Source organism: Pollicipes pollicipes, unplaced genomic scaffold (genome assembly GCF_011947565.3).
Source record: "Pollicipes pollicipes isolate AB1234 unplaced genomic scaffold, Ppol_2.1 Scaffold_7231;HRSCAF=8579_pilon_pilon_pilon, whole genome shotgun sequence".
NCBI lineage: Eukaryota > Metazoa > Arthropoda > Thecostraca > Pollicipedomorpha > Pollicipedidae > Pollicipes > Pollicipes pollicipes.
Genome location: NW_023597034.1, coordinates 42,620,489 through 42,636,707, shown reverse-complemented (window position 1 = coordinate 42,636,707; position 16,219 = coordinate 42,620,489). Strand labels below are relative to the sequence as shown.

The following is a 16,219-nucleotide window of genomic DNA, read 5'->3' as shown; positions in this document are numbered from 1 at the left end:
CAAACTTTCCGTGCTTCATAATGACAAGTAAATAGAAAATAGTATGGGCAATGCTTTGTTGATACCGTGATAAGCTTCGCTATAAAACAGGACTGTTTGACAGTGCATCACACGACAGCCAATGTAAGCGCGGTTCGTGAAAGCAAAGGATGGGGACGCACGTGGAGCTGCCCCTATTGTCTACTCTATCCTTGCTCTCCCCCTCCCCCTCCCCGGAAAAATGCCACATCCTAGATTGACAACATTTTACAATAAGCATAATGGCGTTACTGGGAAAGAACCGAGCGGTAAACTGCGTTTGCCTCCAAAAACTTGTCTCAGGGGAGTCGTCGTCAGTGGAAGCACATTGACCCAAGGCCAGTAGATCCCAGGGCAATGATTCGCCACATTTTTACGCGGTCTGTGTTACGGTTTCAACGACCGTGTCAACGATCTGGTCGGGTATGAGCTGCCGGGAAGTCAAGGTTTTCATTCGGGCGGGGGCGGGGGGAGGGGTCGCGGTTTGCTGGAGAGATTTGGCGGTGATTGGTGGGATACCCCCCCCCCCCCTCAGTTAGCATGCTAAATTAGTCGCCCTTAATATGCCACACCTGAGTGCAGCCTTTCGAAAATGCAGCTGCAAATACGACAGTGCAGAAGGGCTATTTTGCAAAAAGCGTGTACGTTGTAGCGACACATAACACCTAATCAAACCACAAATCAGTGAAATCCTACCTATCGATACCTGAGGTAATGCGGACAATAATATTGACACTAAACATTGAAGAGCAAGAAAGTATCACAAATGCGATGTGCTGAAATATCTGCAATATCACAGAATTGGATGTTCTTATATCAATGTCCGACATTTCTGCCTTTATCACGCATTTGTGATAAAAGAAAGAGGCAGTGTCGATGAGAACTGCGACGGGAAAGGATGAAGCCGATCATTAAGCAAAACTCGAAATCCCTCCGTCCAAAGTATTAATGGTTGCGTATTTTTCAGAGATTATGCCGCATTTGAGACAAAATTCATGCACCCAATGCTCCATGCACTTGTGCGAGGTTTTTTGAGGGTGCATGACCTAAGGGTGCGGTTCAGGCTTATGACGGATTAAGTACTCAGTGAGACACTTCATATTGGCAACAAAACCATGAACTCATGGTTTTTCAGCTTTGGAACTCAGAGCTTTTTATGCTGATGATTTTCGACCTTCATAGTTTTCGACCTTTAACCAATACCAGGAGGTAATGGCTTAACGTCTGTATCAAGCAAACATAGGCTTATTGTCAGGACTGGATGTTGTGAATCTATATTCGTGATCGCATAAGATCATCATAACTATGCCGTAACGTAAATGATGTATGCAAAGATCCATTAGAAGTACGTTAAAATCCCAGAAAGTTCCAAATAATGCTCAGAACTTAAGATAAGGTTCTTTGTTCTTACGCAGGCTGATTGTGCTTGGAAGGACTCCTGTATGGACGCAATCAGGTTCATGCCCGTGAATGCTCATTGAGATGCTTAGGGCGCAATTAAACTATATCATGACTGATCTTATGTTAGTTCATATTATCTTACAGAAATATATGTTTTCTTCTCCAACAGCACAACATCACGCAGAATCATGCATATCTCAAACAACAACTCGGTATCTTTGCTTAGATGGCACGTAAGTGCTGTAAAAATGGAAACATGACGATGGGGGCAGGAAAAATGAATGATAAGTGCTGGTGCCTTACTTCAGGAACTTACGTTTATGCTGGTGCAAGTACAGGAGAGGTTCTAGTTATTTCAAAGCTGGGGGCGCAAAGCTTACGTCACTCGTGATCATGCTCCACAACAGCTTGCCATGTTCGTTCTCTAATACTTACTTTGCAATAACTGTTGCTACAGCTGTTGTTAGTTTTGTTTAGAGCATAGCACAATAATATAGGCTATGTTCGCTCCCGTATCCCCGGGTTTTCGGCTCAGTCTCAAAACTAGGGCTTCAGGATTATGCTAGGGATGTAGTTCTATAACGACCAGCCAATAAACAAGAAACAACTATTCTTGATGTTCGCAGCAGGAGGCCAGGTGTTAACTCAGCTTGTCCAAGAATGTTTGATGCCGGTTACATTATCAGCACATACATTGCTACATTTCTGGAAATTGCCAAAACTTGGCGTGCAATGGGCTTCAGGCTTTCATTTCAACCTTCAACCACTAATTTTCAAACAGCTGTCGGCTGGCCTCTCCGGCTGCACCAGCGCAAGGTGCGCCGACATAAATCGTGGACAATAATTGGTAACCTGCTAATTGTGGTTAAACAGGTCTGAGCAGTGCCAACACCAGCAATCCCCCATCAATGCACTGGTAACTTGCAGTTTGCAATTGCACAACTACCGCCACAAGATACCAGTCAGAGAAAACCCAACGGGTTGCAAGTGGGGCCGCAATATCAGCCCCGTTAATTCAAAGGAGCTAATGGGGCCGTGAACCCAAAACGGACGGGACAGCAAAACTATTCTTGGCGTCCTTAACGTCTGCCCCGCATCACCAAACAGTCGCCAAAACCCATAGAAAATAGTTTTAATGTTTCGATAAATTAGGTCTTCTCGCTGCCACATAAAGATCACTGGTAAGTTTATGCATCCGTTGTAGAGTGTATACGTCGGAGCGGCACACATTTTGTGTTTCTTCCCACCCAAAGATTCGGTGCGAGATCAAAGGGGTGTGGGGGGGCCCAGCGGCTTACTCCTGTAATGACCAAGTGGTTGGCGCATTCTGTTCCAACGTGGATGGCCCGGGTTAGATCCCAGCTGCGCCATGACCCCTGAGCGCTAGCATCGTCTTTGTGATGCTGGCGCTCCAATAAATGGTGGACACTGACATGTGTGAGGGTCCTTAAAACCCAAATGATGATGGATCCTTGCCTCCATACTGAGTGCATTCGTGAATGAATAGTTTGGCCCAGGCATGTGCTTTGTATTTAAAGGCAATAGCCTAGGAACGAGAGTGGTTTTGTATCTATAGCGCGTTAAGTCAGAGTGAAAACCAAGTGAAATTAACCGGAAGGTGTTTGCTGGTTATCTTGATGTTCTTTCTGGCTTCAGGCATAGTTTGGGGTAGGTCGGCCAATCAGTTGCTCATCAAACAACAGTTCATTTCGTACAAATAAATACGGTGTATTTTATCTTCCAAGCACGGTAGAGCGCCCGTGTTTGGAAGACAGTGCAATAACTTAGAAAAGAGCTCAATTCCCACAAGATATCACGAAAGGCTGGACTCGGTAGTCTCTTCGCTATGGCATAGCCTGCGCTTTGTTTCCCCTCACGCCGCGCGCGGTGATGTCGCCACCGAGGGCGGCGCGGCCGGTCTACGACCGGACCACAGACCGTCAGTCGCGCCATGGCCGCGACCTGGCCAGGCGTGCGATGGGCCTCGGACAATGCCTACTCGCAGATGTACGGCTTCTTGTGGTGGCAGGAGACGTCGTGCCACGTGATTTGGTCGCCGGGGTAGAACGGTTGAGGATGGCCAGGCAGTTTTCGTCGCCTCGCGGTTGTCGGGCTGCGGCACGCCGCAGCCGCCGGTTGCGGCTCCAGTTCAGCGGCTGCACCTGCTGGCCGCTGGCCCACTGGAAGCTGTTCTGGCCCGTCCGCTGGCCGCTGGTCCAGATGTACGGGATGTCTGCGGCGGAGGAGAGAGACCCGGCGTCAGGCCAGTTTCGCCGCTAGCGCGCAGGGTCACACAGAACACACGGAAGCTTGAGGTGATCCAGTTAACGATAACCACAGCTTAACAGGACAAGGCCCCTGAAAGCCTGCCTCAAACGTCTCTGAGCGGGTAGCTCCGAGCATGCTATGCGTCTCTGCACGTCTGAAGCCCCGCGTCTCCCGAACACTCACTGTCGCTGGCGATCTCGCCGACGATCTGCTGGTTCTTGCCGGCCGTCTCCAGCGAGACGAGACGCTGGTTTGCGACGCTGGCAGGCGGCGTTTGGCTTGACCCCAGGAGAACTTGGCGTTGCGGCCGACAGCCGGGTCACGCCACGAGTAGTACAGACCGCCGCCTGCGCACACGCACGGGTCAGCGGCTGCCGCTCAGGTCAGCGCCGCGGTCACATCAGTAGTACAGACCGCCGCCCTGCGCACACGCACGAGTCAGCGGCTGCCGCTCAGGTCAGCGCCGGCCACATCAGGCCATCAAAGGCGAGTTCAGGTCACAGGACTAAAGGTCAGGTCACTGGGGGCAGGTGTGAGTTTTGGGGTATTCCATCGAATCACTAGAGAGTCACGTCGGATTACTGGGAGTCAGGCCCACTCACAGCGGATGAGACCAGGATATCAGAGTTTACAGGGTGTACTAGCTGCCAGACAGGATTACCGGCGATTAAATCGGATCAATGGATGTCAGATCCGGTCTGATCAAGTGACTGCGGGAAATATCCGGTATCGAGAGTAGGTTCGGATCACCGAACTCACAACAGATCATCGGTGGTTCTCGTCTGGTTTCTCGCGTCTTATGCTGTTTTGCTCCAAACCGGCTTTCCTTCCAACCAGTGTTACATTAAAGCTAAGGAGGATGGTACGTCACCACAGTAAAGTAAAACACGGACTAAATCACGTATGTTGCGCCATGGCGCACAGTATCTTGCTTTCAAAGAGGCCCTGTAAGAAACCAAGAGGGAGTAAAGTTTGCAAACATTTGCATGCGGCGTGAATGTTTTTACGCAGTTTTCTAAGTACGAGGGATTGTTTGAAGAAAACAAAGTCAGAAGTAGGGTTTTTTGGAATAGTCGACTCATATCGACGTTCCCGAATGTACCATCGGACGAGATCGGGTCACGAGCATGATGTATCGCTGGATGTCACAGGCTGGTCTTCACGGATCAGACCAGAGTTCCCTGCCACCAGACTGGGCCACCAGAGGAAAGGTTGTGACCAACGACGGTCTCCATCTACCAAGATCAGCGTCTTCCAAAATAAAATCCACACCTAGATTTAGAGCTCAAAGCCGACTTGGTTATGGATATGCACTGGGCCGTTCGTACATTCGTTGCGCATCGAGGGGATGGTGATTTTTTGTAGTGAGTAATAGAAGTGTAACACTGAGTAGATGGCGGCCTGCGCGCCGTTTATCCCCAGGTGTGGTTGTTAATAACAGAACAAATCATTTTATGAATGTCTAAAACCTTTATGACGGATAGACAGTTTTTTATCGTAACAAGCAATGCGCCCGGTGACCTGTTACGCATCTTAAGTTCCATCAGCGTCCAAACGGACACCATTTTGGGGACATTATGCCGAACACAGGGTAATAGGGAAAGGATTTTCCCCAGTGACCGATGCGTGACACAACGTGAGGGGATTGAAAATGCCAAAAATGCGTTAACGTGATTTATGGGTGGCTTCCACAAAGATCAAAACGCTGATGTAGATCTCATTAGTGTTTAGTGTAGAGTGAAATGATCTTGCCACAGGCTGATAGTGAATACATACGTGCTGAGAGGGACTTAGATATATGAATTAGTTGTAGCCCGTATTATGTTATTGGGTGGCCGATGCCAAGAAAGGGGATTTCGTGCTCAAAACGCCCAATATTTTGCACAAACTTTTAGAGGCAGTCTGTTTGCGGCCACCGAACGGCACGCATGGGATCCAAAGGATGTTGTCCGCTGAGGCGAGCAGGACTTGGCCAAAGCTGACAGCAGCGGAGGGCGCTGCAGCTGCTGTCACTTACTCTGCTGCGGCGGGCCCTGATTCTGCACGACATTCTGCTGGGGCCGGAAATTCTGCTGGGCCCGGAAGCTCTGTTGAGGCCGGAAGTTCTGCTGGGGCCGGAAGAAGTTCCGCGGGCGCTGGGGACGCCTGAACCGGAACTGAGGGGCAGCCAGGCCCAGCAGGGGCAGCGCAGAGCAGCAGAGAGAGGGTCCTCATCTGTCGACACGCCCGGCCGAGCCGCAGCGCGGTCAGGGGAGCGGCCCGCCACCAGACCAGACTGCACCACACTGACCATGCCAGACTGCACCAGGTCAGTTTCCCGGCCCCAGTCAGCGCCAGATAGCTCAGCAGCACAATACTGCCTCAACGGCTGTTGTCGATCACTGATCGGCTCTCAGTTCGGACAAGTTCCAGTGCTTTCATGCACACCACGTATTCTGTTCAGCTTAATCGCAAAGCGCTGTCTGGTATGCACAGTATAAAAAGCATATGACACCTCCGGCCGCCCAGCCACCGCTATGGCCTACAATTCACCGATGGCATAGCGAAAGAGTGGTTCCCCAGGTCGCTGCACTGTTCGCTGTCCCTGCGGCCAGTTGGGTCTCGCTGCTCCCAGGCCGCGGTGCGCCGCTGCTTCCCTTGGTGAGAAGGCGATCGGAAATGGATGCCTGGCAGCGGCTGGCGGCCGTTTATATATGGACGGAACGGTGGCTGGGAGCAGCGAGACTCATTGCATTGAGCAGAGAGCCGTTCCTACCAGGGTGAGAGGCAGGGCGACGCCATATAGCCTCAGCAGCTGAGTGCGTCGTAAAGCCCCAATGACACACGCATATAACAGGCTGTTGGTTGCTTATAATCAGAACAGCATGGCCGCTGATATAATCGTAAGCGCGATAATGCGGCACTTATGATACAATCCACGGAAGGTGATTGGCCGTTGACGTCAGCGTGAGTACTTTCGGGTGTTGTGCGGTACTCGTCGCCAACGGGGCATTTTTCCTTATTTCTAGACCATAGGTCAATGTTACAAAAAAGAAAACGCCACTGTCTGCAAAAAGCACAGCAACGAAAAAGAACGGGCATTCCCCGCGTGCTCTACAAAAGAAGACGCGACGGCAAGTCTGTCATTTTTCTTCCGCTGGCGTTTGTTTTCTTCTTCTACGGACGTCGTATTTGTTATAGACCGCTCGGTTGGCGCATTGTTGTACCGGAACAAAGAACCCTGCACGGGTTATGGGCTAGCAAGGCATTACAAAATAGGGAAATATTACAGTATTTTTTAATATATATGTTACTAAGTACTTTCACACATATTGTAGGATAAACTATAGATATTGAACAAAGAAATTGTGTCTTATAAGTACAAGCTCTGAGTTGTATTACCATGAGCAACGTTGGGACTTTGTTTTGAAGGGAGCTCACTGTGAAATGCGTTGTTATAATCGAAAATCTGTGCGGAAATTGGGAGAAAACCTGTAAGTTGATAGTCCTGCGGGTTGTGCAAATGTAAGATCCCACTTCTTTGACAGAGTTTGAATCAGGCGCTTGAAATGGGTGTGTGACCACTGGTGGTGCGTGCCAGTGACTTGTATTGATCTTGATGTGATGAGAAGTGCGCGTGCGAGGTTTGTACGTCTGAGAGAACATGTTTTGTTGTTTTTATAATCTAATGACTCTCAATCAAATGTGATGTATTAACACCTGCTTCTATATTTAGGTTTGCGTTTGAACATGAACAGGTAGTGATGTCGGTAAAATGAAGGAAACGCTAGCACCCATGCTTGCAGTTGTGTTCAAAGTCAATTTGCTAGTTCATTTTGATCTTGCCAATATTATGAGCCTCTTGAGGCACTACAGCACGTAATTCATCCATTGCATGCCTTATATTAGCAATTCATTTGGGCAGTAGGGTTGGGTCCGTGCAGCTCATTAACGCACGGCCCACATCATACTGCTCTGCAAAACGGTTTTTCTGTTAAGAGCTCTGAAAATATACCGATGCATTATTATAGATGTACATACAATCGTTTGAAGAAAATTTGTACGCAGGCTAACATTGCTTGTGAGTCATCAATGTCCTAGTCACTGCAACTGGTGTGAGATTCTCGGTGCTAGGGATGGTGAAAAAAGTATTGCTGTTGGTTTCTGGATAGCACTTAGGAATATTTTTATCACATCATGAGCCTTCCGCGCACTGGCAGCTTCATCACTTCCTTGCATTTCGCCATCTAACTATGACTACATGCATTTGTCATGTCTCCAGCCTTGTGCAAGGTCAGCGGGTTTGCAGTCACACAGCAAAATTTTCTTGTTAAACATGCATCATTACTTGTGTGAACAATATTTTTGAGCAAAGCAGCCTGATGGCTGCAGCACGTTGCATGGATGTGGGAGCAAAGGACGTGCCTGTATCTTTGCCACCTATGTTTTGTGGATTCCCAAATCAGGCTGAGCAAGTGATGTCACTTATTGGTTGTGTGCTTTGCTGAAAGTGATTATTGTATTGTATCATGTGTGTTTGGTCAGTCATATGTCAGGTGCGGAGTCAATACAATAATGCATGCTTGACACACCTTTTTACGATGGGATTTATTTCGAAAGCAGCAGGGATCGCAGTACAAAAAACGTATAACTTTGCATTATGCCATGCCACAGTGCAGCACTGCGATAGTGACACGATGACACCGTTGCCCAGTGCCATTACACGATGTACCACATTGGTTGGCTGCTCAATGTCAAGCCTATCAGATAGCAACCTATAAGCTATGAATGACTGGTAACGACTGATTTAATAACAACAAATGACTATTAGCAGTGAGGAAGCTGTTCCAACACACTGGTATTATCAGGGTTAAGTGAAATTGCATCAAAAATCCTAAGCAAGAAAATATTGTGGTAGCTCAACCTTACCATCTTACGATAGAAATAGCAATGCTTTGGCAATAAATGAATAGCAATGTTACAGATTTATATATTTGTGTATGCAAATGTCCTAGTCACAAATAGTAAAGCAAGTAACTACTGTGCACATCACATGATATCAATGTCAGGACTACAGCACTGCAGGCAAGGATAGTCAGCAAGATAGTATTGACGTCAACTGTCCTTGGGAGGTTTCGGTGAGAGATTCACGACGCTACATGACAGTCTTCATAGATATCGTGCTTTGATATTAATAATCTGCCCTAAAAGCTGATGATCGCTACGTTGCTTCTGTCAGACAGCCCACCAAAGCTTCAATCATGACCAGCATCAAGACAAAAATCCACAAACGAGCCATTCACTAATCCGTCACCCAACGCGGCGCCCGCGACGAGAATGGCTGGTTGGCGTCAGCTGTCGTGCGTTTCGAAGTAATCCTTAGGTCTTTAGGTTAGGTAAAGGAAATTGTTCATCCAGTGATGAGGGAACTTCGATGCAGATGAAAGGCCAAACATAGTTGTTACTTCATGGTGACTTTTCCGACAACGGCACACATTTCACTTTTCTCTGTCTATTTTTTTGTTACACCAAGGGATCTGCGCTGGGAGTCCTGGATTGCAGAATGGCGTCGGCTACAATGTGGGGATGTACAGTATTTCTGTACTGGCTGTGGGAGGGTCCATTTTTAGGTTCATGGGATTGCCAGTATTTGTATGCGTGGTGAAACAGATTGGGCGACAAAATATGCAAAATATTGATTTTGCTGCGCGAGCAACGATGAATCTAGAATTTTCATTTCTAGGAGATCGCTGATTTACATGAGAGGCACAATTGCACGGAATGTAGTATCGCAGATTAAGGACGATCGTGAATTTTGTTTGCGTAGATAACTTATCAGCGATATTCGACGCTGTCCGAGGTGTCGCAGCAGTGATTATTCGGTAAACTGTGAATTGTGGATCAGACTGGAACTGTGCCATATCGAAACATTGCGACAGTGGTAAGATAGCCAGAAATATAACAACGGAGGTAGAAACATGACTGACTTGGCGTTTCCAGCTGGCAACAAAGTAAGCTGGTGACCAAACGGTAATCGCCCAGCGGCAGTCGTTTGAACTTCGTACAAGTTTATTGGTATGCCGTGCATAAAACGTTGGACTCGCTCGGAGCTACGTTGCTATCGGAGCAGTCAACTTTGCATTACAATGTTGCAGGCCCGTGCTGCATGACCTTAAAAGTGCTCCAAAGATGCTCTGTGGCCATTCAGCTCACACCCTCCGGACGTGTTGAGTTAACGCGTGTGTCTTGGTCGCGGTAGACTTGGCGTTGGAGGCACGATTTGAGTCTCATGAACTGCTGGAGGCAAACATCAATCACTGTGGATACGACAACGACTATGGACGTACATAGGCGGGGTAGTACGGGCAAAGAAGCCCCGGGTGCATGAGTCCCCTTACCAAATTTATGGTATGTTACCAAATTATAGGTACGTGACTTAATATTGGCACTTACCGGTTATAGGCAGCCACGTAAAAATCAGGTCGAGAAAATGCAATGCTAATTTACGGCACGCACCAAATTGGGCACGCCTGCGGACCGTTGATTTCGTTTTTAGTAACCACTTTTAAGTCGCACCCCTGCTTGCTTGGAACGCGTAGAAGTACGCTGTACATTTGGAGCCATCGCAAAAATCGGGATGGCATGACTGCGTTGGACTGTGCCACAGCTGTATTTGTGTGCCAGTGCCCTTACGGCAACTGATTAGTTACACGTGGCTGTTCAAAAATATGAAAACACCAGCAAACTTTCCGTGCTTCATAATGATAAGTGAATAGGAAATAGTATGGGCAATGCTTTGTTGATACCGTGATAAGCTTCGCTATAAAACAGGGCTGTTTGACAGTGCATCACACGACAGCCAATGTAAGCGCGGTTCGTGAAAGCAAAGGATGGGGACGCATGTGGAGCTGCCCCTATTGTCTACTCTATCCTTGCCCTCCCCCTCCCCCTCCCCGGAAAAATGTCACGTCCTAGATTGACAAAATTTTACAATAAGCATAATGGCGTTACTGGGAAAGAACTGAGGGGTAAACTGCGTTTGCCTCCAAAAACTTCTCTCAGAGGAGTCGTCGTCAGTGGAAGTACATTGACCCAAGGCCAGTAGATCCCAAGGCAATGATTCGCCACATTTTTACGCGGTCTGTGTTACGGTTTCAACGACCGTGTCAACGATCTGGTCGGGTATGAGCTGCCGGGAAGTCAAGGTTTTCATTCGTGCGGGGCGGGGGGAGGGGTCGCGGTTTGCTGGAGAGATTTGGCGGTGATTGGTGGGATACCCCCCCCCCCCCTCAGTTAGCACGCTAAATAAGTCGCCCTTAATATGCCACACCTGAGTGCAGCCGTTCGAAAATGCAGCTGCAAATACGACAGTGCAGAAGGGCTATTTTGCAAAAAGCGTGTGTGTTGTACCGACACATAACACCTAATCAAACCACAAATCAGTGAAATCCTACCTATCGATACCTGAGGTAATGCGGACAATACTATCGACACTGAACATTGAAGAGCAAAAAAGTGTCACAAATGCGATGTGCCGAAATATCTGACATATCACAGGATTGGAGCTTCTGATATCAATGTCCGATATTCCTGCCTTTATCATGTATTTGTGATAAAAGAAAGAGGCAGTGTCGATAAGAACTGCGACGGGAAAGGATGAAGCCGATCATTAAGCAAAACTCGAAATCCCTCCGTCCAAAGTATTAATGGTTGCGTATTTTTGAGCGATTATGCCGCATTTGAGACCAAATTCATGCACCCAAGGCTCCATGCACTTGTTGTGCGAGGTTTTCTGAGGGTGCATTACCTAAGGGTGCGGTTCAGGTTTATGACGGATGAAGTACTCAATGAGACACTTCATATTGGCAACAAAACCATGAGCTCATGGTTTTTCAGCTTTGGAACTCAGAGCTTTTTATGCTGATGATTTTCGACCTTCATAGTTTTCGACCTTTAACCAATGCCAGGAGGTAATGGCTTAACGTCTGTATCAAGCAAACATAGGCTTATTGTCAGGACTGGATGTTGTGAATCTATATTCGTGATCGCATAAGATACATCATAACTATGCCGTAACGTAAATGATGTATGCAAAGATCCATTAGAAGTACGTTAAAATCCCAGAAAGTTCCAAATAATGCTCAGAACTTAAGATAAGGTTCTTTGTTCTTACGCAGGCTGATTGTGCTTGGAAGGACTCCTGTATGGACGCAATCAGGTTCATGCCCGTGAATGCTCATTGAGATGCTTAGGGCGCAATTAAACTACTATCAGGACTGATCTTATGCTGAGTTCATATTATCTTACAGAAATATATGTTTTCTTCTCCAACAGCACAACATCACGCAGAATCATGCATATCTCAAACAACAACTCGGTATCTTTGCTTAGATGGCACGTAAGTGCTGTAAAAATGGAAACATGACGATGGGGGCAGGAAAAATGAATGATAAGTGCTGGTGCCTTACTTCAGGAACTTACGTTTATGCTGGTGCAAAGTTCAGGAGAGGTTCTAGTTATTTCAAAGCTGGAGGCGCAAAGCTTACGTCGCTCGTTATCATGCTCTACAACAGCTTGCCATGTTCGTTCTCTAATACTTTGCAATAACTGTTGCTACAGCTGTTGTAGTTTTGTTTAGAGCATAGCACAATAATATAGGCTATTGTTCGCCTCCAGTATCCCCGGGTTTTCGGCTCAGTCTCAAAACTAGGGTTTCAGGATTATGCTAGGGATGTAGTTCTATAACGACCAGCCAATAAACAAGAAACAACTTATTCTGATGTTCGCAGCAGGAGGCCAGGTGTTAACTCAGCTTGTCCAAGAATGTTTGATGCCGGTTACATTATCAGCACATACATTGCTACATTTCTGGAAATTGCAAAAACTCGGCGTGCAATGGGCTTCAGGCTTTCATTTCAACCTTCAACACTAATTTTCAAAAAGCTGTCGGCTGGCCTCTCCGGCTGCACCAGCGCAAGGTGCGCCGACATAAATCGTGGGCAATAAATTGATAACCTGCTAATTTGTGGTTAGAACAGGTCTGAGCAGTGCCAACACCAGCAATCCCCCACCAATGCACTGGTAACTTGCAGTTTGCAATTGCACAACTACCGCACAAAATACCAGTCAGAGAAAACCCAACGGGTGCAAGTGGGCCGCAATATCAGCCCCGTTAAATTCAAAGGAGCTGATGGGGCCGTGAACCCCAAACGACGGGAAGCAGAAACGTTCTTGGTGTCCTAAACGTCTGCCCCGTATCACCAAACAGTCGCCAAAACCCACAGAAAAATAGTTTCAATGTTTCGATAAATTAGGTCTTCTCGCTGCCACATAAGATCAATGGTAAGTTATGCATCCAGTTGTAGAGTGTATACGTCGGAGCGGCACGCATTTTGTGTTTCTTCCCACCCAAAGATTCGGTGCGAGATCAAAGGGGGGGGGGGGCATTGTATTGACCAAGTGGTTGGCGCATTCTGTTCCAACATTGATGGCCCGGGTTAGATCCCAGCTGCGCCATGACCCCTGAGCGCTAGCATCGTCTTTGTAGATGCTGGCGCTCCATTAAATGGTGGGCACTGACATGTGTGAGGGTCCTTAAAACCCAAATTGATGATGGATCCTTGCCTTTCATACTGGTGCATTCGTGCATGAATAGTTTGGCCCAGGCATGTGCTTTGTATTTAAAGCAATAGCCTAGGAACGAGAGTGGTTTGTATCTATAGCGCGTTAAGTCAGAGTGAAACCAAGTGAAATTATAACCGGAAGGTGTTGCTGGTTATCTGATGTTCTTTCTGGCTTCAGGCATAGTTTGGGGTCGGTCGGCCAATCAGTTGCTCATCAAACAACAGTTCATTTCGTACAAATAAATACAGTGTATTTTATCTTCCAAGCACGGTAGAGCGCCGTGTTTGGAAGACAGTGCAATAACTTAGAAAAGAGCTCAATTCCCACAAGATATCACGAAAGGCTGGACTCGGTAGTCTCTTCGCTATGGCATAGCCTGCGCTTCGTTTCCCTCATGCCACGCGCGGCGATGTCGCCACCGAGGGCGGCGCGGCCGGTCTACGACCGACCACAGACCGTCAGTCGCGCCATGGCCGCGACCTGGCCAGGCGGCGATGGGCCTCGGACAAAGCCTACTCGCAGATGTACGGCTTCTTGTGGTGGCAGGAGACGTCGTGCCACGTGATTTGGTCGCCGGGGTAGAACCGGTTGAGGATGGCCAGGCAGTTTTCGTCGCCCTCGCGGTTGTCGGGCTGCGGCACGCCGCGGCCGCCGGTGCGGCTCCAGTTCAGCGGCTGCACCTGCTGGCCGCTGGCCCACTGGAAGCTGTTCTGGCCCGTCCGCTGGCCGCTGGTCCAGATGTACGGGATGTCTGCGGCGGAGAGAGACCCGGCGTCAGGCCAGTTTGGCCGCTGGCGCGCAGGGTCACACAGAACACACGGAAGCTTTAGGTGATCCCAGTTCATGATAACCACAGCTTTAACAGGACAAGGCCCCTGAAAGCCTTGCCTCAAAACGTCTCTGAGCGGATAGCTCTGAGCATGCTATACGTCTCTGCACGTCTGAAGCCCCGCGTCTCCCGAGCACTCACTGTCGCTGGCGATCTCGCCGACGATCTGCTGATTCTTGCCGGCCGTCTCCAGCGAGACGAGACGCTGGTTGCGACGCTGGCAGGCGGCGTTGGCTTGACCCCAGGAGAACTTGGCGTTGCGGCCGACAGCCGGGTCACGCCACGAGTAGTACAGACCGCCGCCTGCGCACACGCACGAGTCAGCGGCTGCCGCTCAGGTCAGCGCCGGTCACATCAATAGTACAGACCGCCGCCTGCACACACGCACGAGTCAGCGCCGGCCACATCAGGCCACCAAAGGCGAGTTCAGGTCACCGGACAAAAGGTCAGGTCACTGGGGGCAGGTGAAGTTTTGGGGTATTCCATCGAATCACTAGAGGTCACATCGGATTACTGGGAGCCTGGCCCGCTCACAGCGGATGAGACCAGGACACCAGAGTTTACAGGGGTACTAGCTGCCAGATAGGATTACCGGCGATTAAATCGGATCAATGGATGTCAGATCCGGTCTGATCAAGTGACTGCGGGAAATATCCGGTTACCGAGAGTAGGTTCAGATCACCGAACTCACAACAGATCATCGGTGGTTCTCGTCTGGTTTCTCGCGTCGTATGCTGTTTTGCTCCAAACCGGCTTTCCTTCCAACCAGTGTTTACATTCAGCTAAGGAGGATTGTACGTCACCACAGTAAAGTAAAACACGACCAAATCACGTATGTTGCGCCATGGCACACAGTAACTTGCTTACAAAGAGCCATGTAAGAAACCAAGATTGAGTAAAGTTTGCAAACATTTTCATGCGGCGTGGTTGTTTTTACGCAGTTTATAAGTACGAGGGATTGTTTGAAGAAAACCAACGTCAGAAGTAGGATTTTTGAATAGTCGACTCATATCGAGTCCCCGAACATACCATCGGACGAGATCGGGTCACGGGCATGATTGTATCGCTGGATGTCACAGCTGGTCTTCACGGATCAGACCAGAGCTCCCTGCACCAGACTGGGCCACCAGAGGTAAGGTTGACCAACGACGGTCTCCATCCACCAAGATCAGCGTCTTCCAAAATAAATCCACACCCAGATTTAGAGCTCAAAGCCGACTTGGTTATGGCTATGCACTGGGCCGTTCGTACATTTCGTTGCGCATTGAGGGGATGGTGATTTTTTGTCGGGAGTAATAGAAGTGTAACGCCGGGTAGGTGGCGGCTTGCGCGCCGTTATGCCCAGGTGTGGCTGCTAATAACGGAAAAAATCATTTTATGAATGTCTAAAACCTTTATGACGGATAGACAGTTTTTATAGTAACAAGCAATGCGCCGGTGACCTGTTACGCATCTTCAGTTCGTTCAGCGTCCAAACGGACACCATTTTGGGGACATTATGCCCAACACAGGGTAATAGGGAAACGGATTTTCACCAGTGACCTATGCGTGACGAACGTGAGGGGATTGAAAATTGCCAAAAATGCGTAACGTGATTTATGGGTGGCTTCCACAAAGATCAAAACGCTGATGTAGATCTAATTAGTGTTTAGTGTAGAGTGAAATGATCTTGCGCAAGCTGATAGTGAATACATACGTGCTGAGATGGCCTTAGATATATGAATTAGTCGTAGCCCGTATTATGTTATTGGTTTGCGATGCCAAGAAAGGGGATTTCGTGCTCAAAACGTCCAATATTTTGCACAAAACTTTAAGAGGCAGTCTGTTGCGGCCACCGAACGGCACGCATGGGATCCAAAGGATGTTGTCCGCTGAGGCGAGCGGGACTTGGCCAAAGCTGACAGCAGCGGAGGGCGCTGCAGCTGCTGTCACTTACTCTGCTGCGGCGGGCCCTGATTCTCCACGACATTCTGCTGGGGCCGGAAATTCTGCTGGGCCCGGAAGTTCTGCTGAGGCCGGAAGTTCTGCTGGGGCCGGAAGAAGTTCCGCGGGCGCTGGGGACGCCTGAACCGGAACTGAGGGGCAGCCAGGCCCAGCAGG

The 16,219-nt window shown here is 48.6% G+C and overlaps 1 protein-coding gene and 2 long non-coding RNA genes across 3 annotated transcripts in view; 1 reads left to right on the top strand and 2 right to left on the bottom strand.

The window, feature by feature from the left end:
* The window catches only part of LOC119110147 (uncharacterized), an 18,854-nt gene extending 15,370 nt beyond the window's left edge, over positions 1–3,484 (top strand). Inside the window, exon 3 of the mRNA XM_037233882.1 lies at positions 3,390–3,484. Within this exon, the coding sequence (XP_037089777.1) occupies positions 3,390–3,484 (95 nt within the window). The remainder of the gene's footprint in view (positions 1–3,389) is intronic.
* A 128-nt stretch (positions 3,485–3,612) lies between these two features.
* LOC119109090 (uncharacterized) lies at positions 3,613–5,863 on the bottom strand. The gene is made up of 3 exons (XR_005095392.1): positions 5,705–5,863; positions 3,871–4,034; positions 3,613–3,652 (listed from the first exon to the last, which is right to left on the bottom strand). It is a non-coding gene; the product is annotated as an uncharacterized LOC119109090 (long non-coding RNA).
* Positions 5,864–14,014: 8,151 nt separating this feature from the next.
* On the bottom strand, positions 14,015–16,219 carry LOC119110595 (uncharacterized). Its single transcript, XR_005095515.1, has 3 exons — positions 16,056–16,219; positions 14,261–14,422; positions 14,015–14,041 (listed from the first exon to the last, which is right to left on the bottom strand). It is a non-coding gene; the product is annotated as an uncharacterized LOC119110595 (long non-coding RNA).